The following is a 15,637-nucleotide window of genomic DNA, read 5'->3' on the forward strand; positions in this document are numbered from 1 at the left end:
AAGTTAGAAAATAAAAATTGATTCCTTGTTTGAATGTGGGCGTGTTCTTCAGTCTTGTGTGGTATTTCAATCATCCTGTATGTGTGATGACTCTGGTAATGTGATATGCTTCTAAGCTTACAACACAACATTGGCGTAGAGTACTTAACGGAATGCGTCATTTATGACTCAGTGAGTTGTGAGTTCAAGACCCATTCCAGAGATTTGTGCACCAGAATCTAGGCTGACACTCCCTGAGCAGGACATGCTGAGTTGCCACCTTTCTGATGAGACATTAAACTGAGGCCCTCTGTCCTCTCAGGTGAACATAGAAGATCTTGTAGCACTATTTTGAAGAAGAATAAGTAAGTTATCCCTGGTGTCCTGGACAATGTTTGTCCCTCAATTAACATCACAAAAATAAATGATCTGGTTATTATCACACTGCTGTTTGTGGAATCTTGCTGTGCGCAATTTAGCTGCCGCGTTTCCTATATTACAACAGTGATTACATTTCAAAAATACTTCATTGGCTGTAAAGAGGTTTGAGGCGTCCAGTGGTCATGAAAAGTACTATATAAATGCAAATCTTTTCCTTGTTCCTCATCATCAATATGTGTAAACTGCCTTAATGGCACCTCTAAAACTGGTTGCCCTCTGACTGGAGTCACCAGCAGGAATCCTGTCGAAGCGAGGGGGGTCTTGACTGCTGGTTGCAGAGCTGGCAAGAACCCCACGATGCCTCTTTCTGGGAAGGTCCACCGCGCCTTGTTCCATTCAGTGGCTTGATAGGCCAGTGGCGTGTTTATCTCAGGGGTCCATGGACTCTGGGGACGGAAGTCCTGCCCGTCAAGAGCTGACAGCCAGTCAGAGGCTGGCAACTCTATTGAACGGTAGCGCCACCAGGAAGCTGCTGCTGGCATGACACCCACCCAAGACCTAGGAGCAGTATTGGATCCTAGGCTAGAGGTGAGTGATGGTGGGAGGGGTGGGGGGTTGGCAGCAAGGGCAGGGGTGGGCTCTCCTCCGATGCCAAATCCCTCGACCAGGCACTGAGTGCCTTTGAATGTGGGAACCCCCCAACATGGCAAGCCCCCCCACTTGCCATTGTTAGGCCTTTAAGGGTACATTAATTGACCGTTTAAGGGCCTCAGTTGGTGGCAGGGCGGGAAGGCTGTTCATGAGTCTTCTTGTCACAGGCCTAATCAGGGAAGGTAGAGTGATCCCCATGTGCCACCCTCCCGCCTGATTAAAAGCCCCCCCCCCATCACTAAACCTGCCATGGGGGAGGGCTCAAGGTTCAGCCCCCATTTTTGCCCCTTACTTTTAGCTCCTGTGATACCCTGCTGTTCAAGTTTCAGTGTTTAGCCTCAGGAATTGTATAGATGCATCTAAGGGGAAGCTAGTTAGACATGTGAGGGAGAAAGGAATAAAAGGATATGCAGATGAGGTTAAATGGGCCTAATGGCCTGCTTCTGTGCTGTAAAATTTTATATAATTTAATTACATGTGTGGATGTGGAATATGATATGTTTGGGTATGCAAATTTTTTATCTGAAGTTTAATTTTTTTTAAACAGGTAAATAAAGGAAGATATACTGTCGAAGTGGGTACTCAGCTAACTTCACCAATTCCGGAAGTGTTTCAATGTATAAAACCAAAAATACATCATCAGGCTATCAAACCATGAACCATACATGTACCTTACACAGCATAACTTCAAATATTGTTCCCACCCTTTGCTGTTAGCCAGACTGTGATTGTAAAACTCTTATTTATTTGTATGATATGATCAGCCGTTTCTAAATAAAATTAAATTCACTCCAGGGGCTTGGGTACAAAAGCCAGGCTGACACCCCCGGTGCCACATTGAGGGAGTGCTACACTGTCAGAATTGTTGCCTTTTGGATGAAGTGTTAAACTGAGGCCCTGTCCCCTCTGTCAGGTGCACAAGAAGATCCCATGGCACTATTTTGAAGGCGAACAGACAAGTTTTCCCCAGGGACCTGGCCAATATTTATCCCTCAACCAAGTTCACAAAAACAGGTTATCTGGTCATAATCACATGACAGTTTGTGGGAGCTTGCTTAGTGCAAATTGGCTGCTGCGTTTTCTACATTCCCAACAGTTCATCACATTTTAAAAAATGCCTCACTGGATGTAAAGAACCTGCATCTGTCCTGAGAGTGTGAAAGGCACTATATAAATGCAAGCTATTTTTAAATCTGTAGTAATGATGACCACAGGATTCGCCTGTTCTACAGAGACGTTACCCTGGAGAAGCCTTCAACCCGCTCCAGCACCATGGGAGTGGGACCTCTGTCTACTCACTCCTGGTACCTGTGACCATTCCAGGTTTTGGGCTATAGGGCATTTGCATAAACACAGCTGGCTCCTGTGCCAGCAGCTGTGAAGCAAAGGCATTCATTAAAAGTTTAGGGGTGGGGGTGCGGTTTGGGATTAGAAATTTAGAACGGTGGTTGTGGAAGTTGCTGCTGGGGGTGGGTCGAGTGATTTTCTTTTTTAAACAATTTTTCTAGTGGTGTAAAAGCCAAAAGCGGCGGAGACTCAAAGAGTCTTGGGGTCCAGGTCCATAGATCATTAAAATGTCATGAACAGGTGCAGAAAGTAACCAAAAAGGCTACTGGAATGCTGGCCAGGGGTCGAGAATACAAGGGGGTAGAAGTCATGCTTCAGCAATACAGATCCCTGATTAGACCACACCTGGAGTCACTGTAAGTATCTCTGGGACCATACCTTAGGAAGGAATTATTGATTTGGAGGGATTACAGCATGGATTTACCAGAATGATATGCGGACTCCAAGGATTAAATTATGAGGAGAGGTTACCCTAACTAGGCTTATATCCCCCAGCACTTAGAAGATTAAGGGGTGAATTGATCAAAGCTTTAAGATATTAGGGCAGACAAAAAAGGTAAGATAGGGTGATACCATTCCTGCTGGTTGGGGAGTCTAGGAATGGGGGTGGGATTGCATAAATTAAAACTAAGAGCCAGATCTTTCAGGATTGAAATTAGGAATCACTTCAACACACAAACTGGTTAAAATTTGGAACTCCCTTCTACAAACAGCCTTGGGGTCCAGGTACGTAGATTATTAAAATGTCATGAACAGGTATAGAAAGTAAAAGGCTCATGGAATGCTGGATGAGAGATCAGCTGTTAATTTTAAATCTGAGATTGATAAGATTTTTGGATTGAGAGGTATTTAGGGTAAAGGTGGGTATATGGAATTAAGTTAGAGATCAGCCACGATCTCACTGAATGGCGGAACTGGCTTGAGTAGTGAAATGACCTCCTCCTGTTTCCTATGTTCCCCCACTCACCCCGGTTCTGTTTCAAATCCGCCTGCAACTGGACTCACTTTCAGGGTAATTTTCCTGGCCCAATTCCATTGATCTTTAACTTAGATGTTAATCGGACAATGGTGTCACTTTAGTCTGGTTTACGGCTCATCTGCTCGCTGCTGACCAATTGTTATGCTAGACATTTATAACACTGGTTCAGCCTCAGCCGGAGTACTGTGTTCAGTTCTGGGTGCTATGTTTCAGGAAGGATGCGAAAGCCCGGGCAAGGATGCAGAGAAGCTATTCTGGGATTGTTCCAGGGTCAGGGACTTCAGTTATCTGGAGAAGCTGGGCTTGGTTTACAAGAACACAAGGGAAAGGAACAAGAGTAGATCATATGGCCCATCGAGCCTGCCCCACTTTTCAATCTGATCATGGCTGATCTTGGGCTTCAACTCCATTTTCCCACCCACCCCACTTGATTCCAAGACACCAAAAATCTGTCTTAAATGTATTCAAAGATGGAGCATCCACAACCTTCTGGGTTAGAGAATTCCAAAGATTCACAACCCCTTGAGTGAAGGAATTTCTCTTCATCTCGGTCTAAATGATCAGCCCCATATCGGTAGACTGTGTCCCTGTGTTTTAGATTCCCTGACCAGCAGAAACAATCTCTCAGCGTCCACCCTATCAAGCCTCTTCAGAATTTTGTATGCTGCAGTGAGATTGCCTCTCGTTCTTCTAAACTCCAGAGGATATAGGCTCAATTTACTCAGCGTCTCACCCAAGGGAACAAAGTCAGTGAACCTTTGCTGTTCCTCCTCCAATGGAAGTATATAGAGCCCAAAACTGGATGCAGTATTCCAGATGTGGAGTCACCAAAGCCCTGTACAATTGTAGCAAGGCCTCTTTATTCCTGTACTCCAATCCCCTTGCAATAAAATTCTCCTTACAGCAGAGAAGTTAAGAGGAATATAAATATACTGCAGATGCTGGAAATCTGAAACAAGAACAGAAAAGGCTGGAAATACTCAGCAGGCCTAGCAGCATCTGTGGGCAGCGAAACAGAGTTAACACTGCTGGCCAGTAAAATTTAAGAGGAGACTTGAGAATGAGGTGTTCAAAATCATGAAGGGTTTTGATTGAGGGAATAAAGAGAAACTGTTTCTAGTGGCAGAAGGGTCGATAACCAAAGATGCAGATTTAAGGTGATTGGAAAAAGAACCAGAGGTGACATGAGCAAACTATCTTCACTAGTGGATTGTTGTGATTTGAAATGCACTGCCTGAAAGGATGGTGGAAGTAGATTCAATAGTAACAATAGTAACAATTGAATAAAAACTTGAAGGAATAAAACTGCAGGGCTATGGGAAAAGAGCAGGGTAATTGAACTAATTGCACACCTCTTTCAGAGAAATAGTACAGGCAATGATGGTCTGAATCACCTCCTGTTCTGACATGGCAGATGATGTGTGCCAGGTGGATCAAATCGATGAAGGAAACTTCATTGCGCTATCACAACAGTTTCGCAATTTGTATTTATTTTGAGATGAGTGCACTCAATTCAGAAGTAATAAGTCCACCAAGACTTTTAGAGATTTTTAAAAAAATCTCAATTAAAATATTTATTAACAACAGAAAATATTTCAAGCACATACATAGGACTAGAACTTACTATTATAATAACTTCTAAAATCCTTAATTAACCTGACTCCCAGTTACACCCCTTTTAAGGCAACAGTCCAAAAATAGATTTTAGATTTTAAACAGATCCAGAAAATTAACACAATAGCCTGGACAGTGGAATTCAAAATAGCCTTTTCCAGCTTCGGTTTCTGTAGACAGCAGGCTTATGCACAAATACTGGAGGATTCATTAAGGCTACTTCACCACTTCTGTTAGACCTTACAATGCCTTCCCCTGACACATAAATCCATTCTCCTTTATATATATGTTTCTCTCTTCCCAATATGTAATCTCTATTGTTTCATATGTCTTTGAAACCATATTTCCCCCACAATATAAAACTTGCATGCCGCTATTTATTGCCAGTAACCTTTGGGGAAAATAAACATAGTCCTTAGCCTTGCTTGTTTTGCTATTTGTAAACAAACTAAAATCCCTTTCATCTATCTAAAAATGTGAATTCCTTCCACACCATATATGCTAAGCCAGCATTCATGTTTGCCCATTATCACATCAAGCAGCTAGCTTCTTTTGATGAGCCAAAGTCTGAAGTCTATTTGACTCCAAATGTAATTAAATCACACACACACAGACCCAACTACTTACCCCCATAAACTTACTTTACAAAATGCCAGAAAAATATTATGAAAATGGTTATACCCTCATGATATCTCCTTCTGGTCTGTATCATTCTGTGATTCTATATTCAGCCATTAATGTAATATTCTAATATCTCACACTCTTGTTGATCTAATGGCTGTACCTTAGGATACTACAAGCTTGAACATGATGAGGGTCAATTAAGTGACAAATTTATGAGTGGGCATTGTCAGCAGCTCACGAGGTGAATGCTAATATTCCCTTGCCACACAATCTAATTATATCATGTAGAAACTTGTGTCTTTCATAAATTATTTATAAACCATGGCAGCTGTCTTCTAATGACCTATCATTGTTACATTATTAAGTGTTGTATATTTTTAACTCCACCTCCAAATAACTATAAACAATCATTCCTGCTGACGCATTTAGGCAGCTATTCAAAATGTGCGTTGATAGGGAGTCAGATCATGCATAGTTAAGTCAACTAAATTGCTCATTATGATGCAGAGGCTCATTAACAGCTCCTTATTGTTCTCCAGGTTACTGAAATGAAAAGCAACAAACTTCCAAACATTGGGGTTACCATTGACCAGAACCTGAGCTGGACTAGCCATATAAGTACTGTGGCTACAGGGGCAGGTCAGGTACTAGGAATTCTTCAGTGAGTAACTCACCTCCTGACTCCCTGAAGCCTGTCCACCATCTACAAGGCACAAGTCAGGAGTTTGTTGGAATACTCTCCACTTGCCTGGATCAGTGCAGCTCCAGCAACACTTGACACCATCCAGCACAAAGTAGCCTGCTTGATTGGCACCCCTTCTACAAGTATTCATTCCCTCCGATGCAGACTGGCAGCAGTGTGTACCATCCACAAAATGCACTCTAGGAACTCACCAAGGATCCTTAGACAGTAAATTCCAAACCCATAACCACTACCACCTGGAAAGATAAGTGCAGCAGACACATGGGAACACCACCACCTGGAAGTTTCCCTCCGAAATCATTCACCACCGTGACTTGGAAATATGTTGCCGTTCCTACACTGCCACTGGGTCAAAATCCTGAAACTTCCTCCCTAACAGCACTGTGGGTGTACCTACACCACATGGACTGCAGCAGTTCAAGAAGACAGTTCACCGCCACCTTCTCAAGGGCAATTAGGGGATGGGCAAATAATGCTGGCCCGGCCAGTGATGCCCACATCGCATAAATGAGAAAAAACCTAAGAAGGTGGCAGACCTGTGATCCTTGCAGAAACACTAGATTCTGTTGAGCATGACATTGCAGCACATTAGTGTATCAAATATGGTGGATCCTGAATGAATGACAGGTGGTGGATTTGGGTGATTGATACCCTCTGAGATTCAGGGAGTGGATACGGTACGATAGAGAGACAGAGAGAGAGAGAGAGAGAGAAGGGGGAAAGATAAACCTGAGGCAGTATGACTCCAGGTCACTCCTGCACAACTGCCCACAATTATTTTCCAGGGCAACATTGACTAAAATCTGAGAGTGTTTTCCCACTACCCACACACTGGTCCTCACAACACTCCTCTTGACCTGCTCACCTGCTGCTTCATTTCTCCCTCGTTCCCCTCAAGTCACTCGCCACCTCCGACTCCTGCCATTTCTCTGTTGCAGGCTCTGTGGGCACTCCCTTAAATCAGAGGGCAGGGCAAACCTGTGTACATCTGGCACTCATCTGGTCTAGTCACTCATCACCAGCTTTGGCTCAGCGGCATCAAGAATCACTGTGGCTCTTTCTCCCTAGGCAAATCCTCCCATTCCAGCATTATCTTCACAGACTAAGATTCCCAAATTTCAGTCGGTAACACACTCACCTCTGAGTCAGAAGATTGTGGGTTCAAATCCCATTCAAAGACTTGAGTGCACAAATCTAGGCTCACATTCCTCACGCAGTACTGAAGGTGGCTTGCCACCACTTTCTCAAGGGCAATTAGGGATGGTCAATAAGTGTTGCCCTAGGCAGTGACACCCACATCCCATAAACGAATAAATAGAAAAAAGAATAGGGGAGGTTTCCTGAATGTTCAGGCTAACATTTAATCCTCAAACACCATATCAAACAGATTATCTGGTTACTTATGACATTGTAGTTTGTAGGAGCTTGCTGTGTGCAGCTTGGCTGGGTCACAACAATGACTACACATCAAAAGTAATTCATTGGCTGCAAAGTGTTTTGGGATGCCCTGAGGCTGTGGAAGTTGCTACACAAATGCAAGTTTTTCTTTATAATGGACCACCTCCTCAAATTATTTTCCCACACACCACCTGCCTTGCTCTCCAAAAGAATGTGAAGAATGAATTTGTTAGCTCGTGGTAAGATTGGAATCATTCGTGCAGCTGCCCACCTTCCCCCCGCTCCTCCTCTCCACCCCTGCAACTAGCTTTTACCCACTCTATCTATGACCAGCCATCACTCTGCATCTTCTATCCCTTTGCTCATCTTGCCCTGCACAAGGTGTGATGTAGACCTCCTGCTGAGCACCTACCGCCCCTTCCAGTGATTACCCAGAGCTCTAGTTTTGGACTGCCTCTATAACTGGAAACATCTTCCCAACCCCTACCCTATCAAACATCTTTCAGGGTCTGTCAGGATTTGGCGCCCTTTCACGTTCTGCGAACTGGTGAGATTTTGGGCCTGCTTTTCCGTGAGTCCTTGGGAGTGGTTGACCGGCTGTATCCACTCCATCCCCCCGCCACCCCCTCCTCTCGGATTATATTGTCCAGGCCTCCCTGCACAGCCAAACCCCTATGATAAGACACTGGCCAGGATTTGGTTGGAATATGTTGCTTATACAAAGGGCACAGAGGTAGAGGTTTATTCATCCACACCATTCAGTATTTTAGTGGGGAATAACCCAGATACTGAGAACGTTGATTTATAAAAATATTTGCAAGGAGTTTATCACAACCGAGAGCATATACTTACCAGAAAAGATTGAACATGCTGAGGCTCTTTTCTCCAGATAGAAGAAGGTTGAGGGGTGACCTGGGCCCATAAAAGATGTTTGATAGGTTAGCAGTTGGGAATATATTTCTAGTTATGGAGGCAGTCCAAAACTAGAGCTCAAAATACAGGATAGTCACTAATAAATCCAATAGGGCAATTCAGAGAGTGTTCATATTATGGAAATTGCTCCCACAGGGAGTGGCTGAAGTGAGTGACAGTGATGTATTTAAGGGGAAGCTAGATAACAACATGAGGGAGAAAGGAATAGAAGGTTATGTTGATAGGGTGAGGTGAAGTATGGTGGAAGAATGCATGTATAGAGCACAAAATCTAGCATATGTGATTGGTGCACTGCTTGCCATGTGCCTTCTCTATGCTTAAAAATATTTTAGACCCCAGAGTTTATCCAGGTGTCATAGCTTCTGGAACTTGTAGAACTCAATTCTGGAAACGGTAAGGCTGGGCCAGAACTAAGATGTCCTGATTCCCTCTTCCCTGTATTCCTTGACCACAATTGCCTCAGTACCGAATCATTCCCTGCTACAGACTTGAATGACATGGATGAACAAGTCCCCACTTCTGTTCCCCACTTTGAGTATCCAAAATATTCCAGTCAAACTCTGAGTATCGCTAGCTCTGTGGCCAGGCCAATATGCACCACCCTGAAATAACTTGTTTTGCCCCTTTTGTTCATTATATTCACCATAGCTGGGTAACAGTAAGGGGTGAATCTAACTGCATCAATGGCAACCATTTGGCTGGCCATTTCAACAACAATTTGTGTTTAAATAGCACCTTTGATCTAGTAAAACATCCCAAGACATTTCTCAAATGCATTGTTGAACCAAATTTGACAACAAGCCACATATTAGGACAGATAATCAAAATTTTAGTCAAAGAGGTAGTATTTAGGAAACCTTCCAAAGGAGGAGAGAGATAGAGAGCCAGTGAGGTTCAGGGAAGGAATTCGAGAGCTTAGGACTCAGACAGCTGAAGGTATGGCTGCCAATGGTGGTGTGATTAAAATCAGGGATATGCAAAGTGGATAGATGGTAAGAAGTGGTACAGCTGTTTGAACTGGGATCCACAAGTGCCAGACCCCACATTCTACTCTGCCAGTTGTGCCACCTGAGGCTCCCCATTCACAGAAATTCCAGACTAAAGTACCCAACACCCATCCCAGCCCATGCTGCCAAACCACAAAAAGTCACTTGGCATCACAACCAAATCCCAAAACCCCACCCCAATCAAACCCCAAACTCTATCCCAGTCAAACCCCAAAACCCCAGCCAAGTGCAAACCCCAAACTCCACTCCAGTCAAACGTCAAAACCCCAGCCCAGTGCAAACCCCAAAACCCCCACACAATCAAACCCCAAAACCCCAGCCCAGTGCAAACCCCAAAACCCCAGCCCAGTGCAAACCCCAAAACCCCAGCCCAGTGCAAACCCCAAAACCCCACCCAGAGCAAACCCCAAAACCCCAGCCCAGTGCAAACCCCAAAACCCCAGCCCAGTGCAAACCCCAAAACCCCACCCAGAGCAAACCCCAAAACCCCAGCCCAGTGCAAACCCCAAAATCCCAGCCCAGTGCAAACCCCAAAACCCCAACACAATCAAACCCCAAAACCCCAGCCTAGTGCAAACCTAAAACCCAAGCCCAGTCAAACCCCAAAACCCCAGCCCAGTGCAAACCCCAAAACACCAGCCCAGTGCAAACACCAAAACCCCACCCAGTCAAACCCCAAACCCCAAAACTCCCACCCAGTGCAAACCCCAAAAGTCCAGCCCAGTGCAAACCCCAAAACTCCAGCCCAGTGCAAACCCCAGAATCAGGTTCCAGTGTGAACACCAGGACCAGTAGGAATAAAGCCCAGGACCAACTGTCACGACTCACTGGGGATAGTGCTTTGTAATATCAAGCCCCTCTGTTTCCTGAGCCATGACAAATGTGAAATATGTGACCAAACCACCGGATTGCCCCAATTCTACCTAACTGTTTTATTTAGGTTATCAGAATACAAGCGCCAGGTTTGTAAACTTAATTAGTAAATAACTGTTTACTGGACAAATTGTCTTTAACTAGTGGCAAAAGAAAGAAATATGAACTGCTTAACTTCTGACTGAATAATTTAAACTCTACCTCTTCTTAAAACCCTATACACAAACACACACACACACACACACACACACACACACACATAAGACACACAAAACACGGATTTTAAGGGTGAGATAAGGCTAACACTAGCACCGTACAGGATTTGATGGGTTAATTTTGATTGATGTCTTCCAAATTCCTTGCAATTTGTTGTTGATGACTCGAGGTGGTCTCTCAGCACTTTCAGTCTGAGGTTCACTGGTTGAATACTTACTTTTCAAAGTCTCTACTGCTGATGTTTCCCCTTTTCCTCTTGACAGGGGTTTTCAGAGAAAGCAGGTTACGGAAATGTGAGGGATAGCGAGCTAACTATTATGGCAGGATTGCTGGAATCTTACAAACACAAGAGAGAGAGGTTTCAGGTCTTCCCTCTTTGCAGGCTAGGAGCTTTTCTGTCCACACTGTTACCACACAAGACCCTGGTCACCTGATCAAGAACCAATTAAAATGCTGTCATTAGGCAGTTCCCCCCTGGTCCAGAACTCCTTTCTGGCACCATCCTATTCTCTTATGGTACTCTATGTTCCAGGATAGCAAGATTATAGATATTCCTCATCCTGTTTCAGCAAACATGTCTTTCAACTGCAGCCATGGTAGCTTTTTAAAAGCCACAGTCCAAGAAAAATAACAAAAATAGGTTCTTTACATACCTCCACCCTTAAAAAGGATGAAATGCAATTTAAATAATGCATTTCATCACAAGGTATGCGGCACATAGGCAACAAAACACAAGACTTACATTCATTCATCCATCCTTCCCACTTATACTTATTTCAGTAATATACCCCCAGGACAATGCATCTGTGATCCCATTATCTTTACCAGCAATATTAATAACCTTTACATTCAATGAATGGTTGAAACCATAGATTCCATCTAAACAATCTTGCTTTTTGAGTTTGAAACTTTTCAATGAATGCCAAAAGATTATGGTCAGTGTAGATTAGTGTTTCTTTGTTATCGTGTCAGACATAAACTTCAAAGTGTCGAAGAGACAACGACAATACTAGAGTTTCTTTTTCTACGGTAGAGTATTTCCCCTGATATTGATTTAGTTTCTTAGAAAAGTACCACACCAGCTTCTCTATCCCTAATTCCCTAATTTATCATCCTTGTAACAGAACTGCACCTACCCCCAAATCACTAGCGTCAACCGCCATTTTAAAAGTTTTGGTAAAGTCAGGGGCGCCAACACTGGTTCATTTATGAAGACTCCCTTTAGCTTTTCAAAGGCTGCTTGGAATTCTGCTGACCATTCCACTTTTGCCTGTTTTCTTAACAAATTGTTGAGAGTTACAGCTATTGTGCTGAAATTAGGCACAGACTTCCTATAAAACCCACATATTCCCAAAACCCTCATAATTTCTCATTTGGTTTTAGCGATGCAAAATTCTATTAGAGCATTCACTTTTGCTGCTCTTGGCAACATCTGCCTTTGTCTGGCAATGTGACCTAGGTAAGTTACCCTTGCTTTTGCAAATTCGCTTTTGGCCAGCTTTATGACTAAGCCAGCCAACTGCAATTGCTAAAACAGGTCCTATAATTGCTTTACATGTCCTTCCCATGTGCTACTATATATGATGACATTATTTGGCATGTCTTCCTTAATTGAGGCTCAGAAAGGAGACTGAAGGAGTTCAGCTGGTGCTTCAGCTACAACTTGATTCATGAATCTCTGTAATGTATCTGGAGCATTTTTAAACCCAAATAGCAAGACTAGACATTGATACAGTCCACTTGGTGTAACAAAGGTGGATATTTCTTTAGCCCTTGATGTTAATGGCGCTTGCCAGTACCCCTTCAATAGATCAATTTTAGAAAGAAATGAGGTACAGCCCACCCTATTGATGCAATCTTCTAACCAAGGAATTGGGTACAAAACTGTCTTCGTTACTACATTCAATTTCCTATAGTCTATACAAAACTGAATGGATCCATCCAGCTTAGGAACCAACACGGCTGGTGAGCTCCAGCTGCTTTGGCTGGGATCGATCAATTTATTTTCCAGCATATATTTGATCCCTGTTTCTAACTGAGCTTGTTTTTCTGGGCTCAATCAATACAGATCAACATTGAGTCTCCTAATCCTCCTGTGATCCTCCCTCTAAATGCGAGAACAGTGTCTAACTGTACCTTTATTTTCGTATTGGCTAGTTGAGTTGTAGGAGGTTCGCTTTGTGCACTGTGTACTTCTCCTTCTACCTTGCCCTTACTGTCTCTGTCATCCTCCACATTATTAAATCCTCCTGTGATCCTCCCTCTAAATGCGAGAACAGTGTCTAACTGTACCTTTATTTTCATATTGGCTAGTCGAATTGTAGGAGGTTCGCTTTGTGCACTGTATACTTCTCCTTCCACCTTGCCCTTACTGTCTCTGTCATCCTACCACCTGGCACATTTGCTCTTTCTGATCATCTTCTCTGCAATGATATTGCTTCAACATATTTATGTGACATAACCGTTTCTTCTTCCCATGCTTAGGAGTATCTATCAGCTAAGTCACTGCACTAACTCGCCTAACTATCTTGCAGGGGTCACAGAATTGCGCTTTCAGGGGTTCAACCTGCAAAGGTAATAATAGCAATACTTCATCTCCTGCTAGGAACGTTCTAGTTGTAGCATGTTTGTCTGCCCATTCTTTCATTTTGGCTTGGGAAAATTTTTAATGCTCTCATGCCCCTTTGAGCGGTCTAGAAATATGGACATGTAATCCAACATGGAGGATTTGTCTTTTGGCTTCAGGAACTTTTCTCCAATCAATTTTAATGGATCTCTTATTTCATGACCACAGATCAATTCCAAAGGAGTAAATCCAGTAGATTCACTGGGACAATCTCTGGTAGCAAATAGTAAGAAATCTAATCCTTTGTTCCAACCCTTTGGGAATTCATGGCAATAGGACTTAATCATGGTTTTGAGAGTCTGATGGTATCTCTCTAAACCTCCCTGTGTCTGTTGGTGATGGGCAGTAGACTTTAGTTGTTTGATATTGAAATTGCTGATTATGTCCTAGAAAATCTTAGACATGAAGTTGGAACCTTGGTCAGGTTGTATTTCAATTGGTAGGCCATAACGAGTGAAAAACTGAATTAATGTTTCCACTACCACCCTAGCTGTAATTGGCCTTAAAGGAATATCTTCTTGAAACTGGGTGGTTTTGTAAGGATATACTGATGTCCTGCTTTCGTTTTGGGTAATGGTCCTATACAATCTACTAATACCCTGAATGGTACTTCAAAAACTGGTATGGGTATTAAAGGTGCTGGTTTGATTCCATGTTGGAGTATACATACTACCCGACATGTATGACATGTTTTACAAAATTGCACTACATCCTTATGAACTCTTGGCCAGATAAAATGCATGTATATCGATGCTTGTTTTTTCCATATTCCTACATGTCCTGCCATAGGAATTTCATATGCTTCTCACAATATTTCCTTATGATATTTGGGCAGTACCACTATTTCATGAACAAACATCCATTCCTCAACTGCAGGTCTGTGAGGGTGTCTCCACTTTTTCATCAGAACTCCGTTTTTAATGGAATAACACTCCGGAACTCCTTCAGCCATAGCTTCAGTGTGAGTTGACTGTGTTAACTTGTTTAACTCTGGATCTGGTTTCTGAGCCTCAACTAAGGAAGACATGCCAAACATTTCATTTGAATTATCCTCATCCTTAAAGAAAGTTTCAGCTACTCTAACATCTGCTGGCGGTATCCCTTTGACCTCTGGCGATGGGCTTTGTTTTGCCATTGCTCTGGTCACCACACACGATGGAAAAATACCAGGAACCTGTTCTTGTAACTGTTCCATCTCCTTAACTTCTCTCGGGCTTTCCTTAATTATGGGCGAAGCCATAACCTTCACTCCTGCCAAATCATTCCTCAGGAGTAAATCATCTCCATCCACGGGTAATTTCTTAACTACACCTACAACAACCGATACAGACACCAAATCACACTCCAATTGCACTTTGCACAATGGAACTGAGATATACTCTCCACTTATCCCGTTTACCAATACTTTAGCTTTCATTGAACTCTCTGGAGGTAAAACCAGGCCCTTCTCCAGCAAAAGAGTTTGAGTAGCTCCTGTGTCCTGAATATGGTTATGGGTTTAGCTGCATCATTTGATGAAAAAGGGGTTATTTTTCCTTTAGACAAAAACCCTTTATATCTCTCATTTACCTTATTCACTTCACCTGCATTCACAGCAGCATTTACTTCCAGACCCTCATTTGTAGCTAAAGTTACAATTTGATCCGTGACATTTTCTTTTGAGTTCCTTTTTCGGACTCACTCTTACGAACTCCAATAAGTCCCATGGATTTCCCTCACAACTTCTAGCATTCTGAACAAATGTGCCCCATTTTATTAAGTGGAAACACTTAGGCCTTTGTGTTTCACCTCCACCCTCACTCAGCACCTTCTTTCCTGACCTGGGGAGGAGATCTCAAGGTATTCCAAGCTATCCATTCTTTACCCTGGCTACTTGCCTTCCTTTCACTTTCCCACTTTCTATCCTTTTCAAATTTATTGGGGGGGGGGGGTGGAAAAAAGGTTTAGTTTTATGGATCAGCTCATAATCGTCAGCCATTACTCCTGCCTGTCTAGCAGTTGCGGCCCTTTGGTTTTCAACATGGGTTCTTATTACAGAAGCTAGGGAGTTTTGAAATTCTTCCAAGAGAATGGCCTCTCTGAGAACTTCATAGGTAGTTTCAACTCCTAATGCTTGTATCCACATGTTAAAACTATTTTGCTTAATTAATCCTTTCAAATTCAGTGTAAGGTTGCCAAGGCTGTTTCCTTAAATTTCAAAACTTTTGTCTATATGCTTCAGGGACCAACTCATATGCACTCAAAATGGACTTTGTCACCACATCATAATCCCTAGAAACCTCCTCTGACAGTGAAGCATAAATTTC

At 43.0% G+C, this 15,637-nt stretch overlaps 1 protein-coding gene across 14 annotated transcripts in view; it reads left to right on the forward strand.

Annotated features, from left to right (window-relative positions):
• Positions 1 to 1,870, forward strand: part of susd1 (sushi domain containing 1) — a 93,115-nt gene extending 91,245 nt beyond the window's left edge. For all 14 annotated transcript variants that reach the window (XR_005942752.1, XM_041185599.1, XM_041185597.1 and 11 more), the window contains one exon: positions 1,559 to 1,870. Coding sequence is in view for 10 of the 14 variants with exons in the window: in XM_041185599.1 (XP_041041533.1) it covers positions 1,559 to 1,562 (4 nt within the window). In the remaining 4 variants the exon portion in view is untranslated. The remainder of the gene's footprint in view (positions 1 to 1,558) is intronic.
• Positions 1,871 to 15,637: the final 13,767 nt, after the last annotated feature.

Source organism: Carcharodon carcharias, chromosome 4, assembly GCF_017639515.1.
Source record: "Carcharodon carcharias isolate sCarCar2 chromosome 4, sCarCar2.pri, whole genome shotgun sequence".
NCBI classification, from domain to species: domain Eukaryota; kingdom Metazoa; phylum Chordata; class Chondrichthyes; order Lamniformes; family Lamnidae; genus Carcharodon; species Carcharodon carcharias.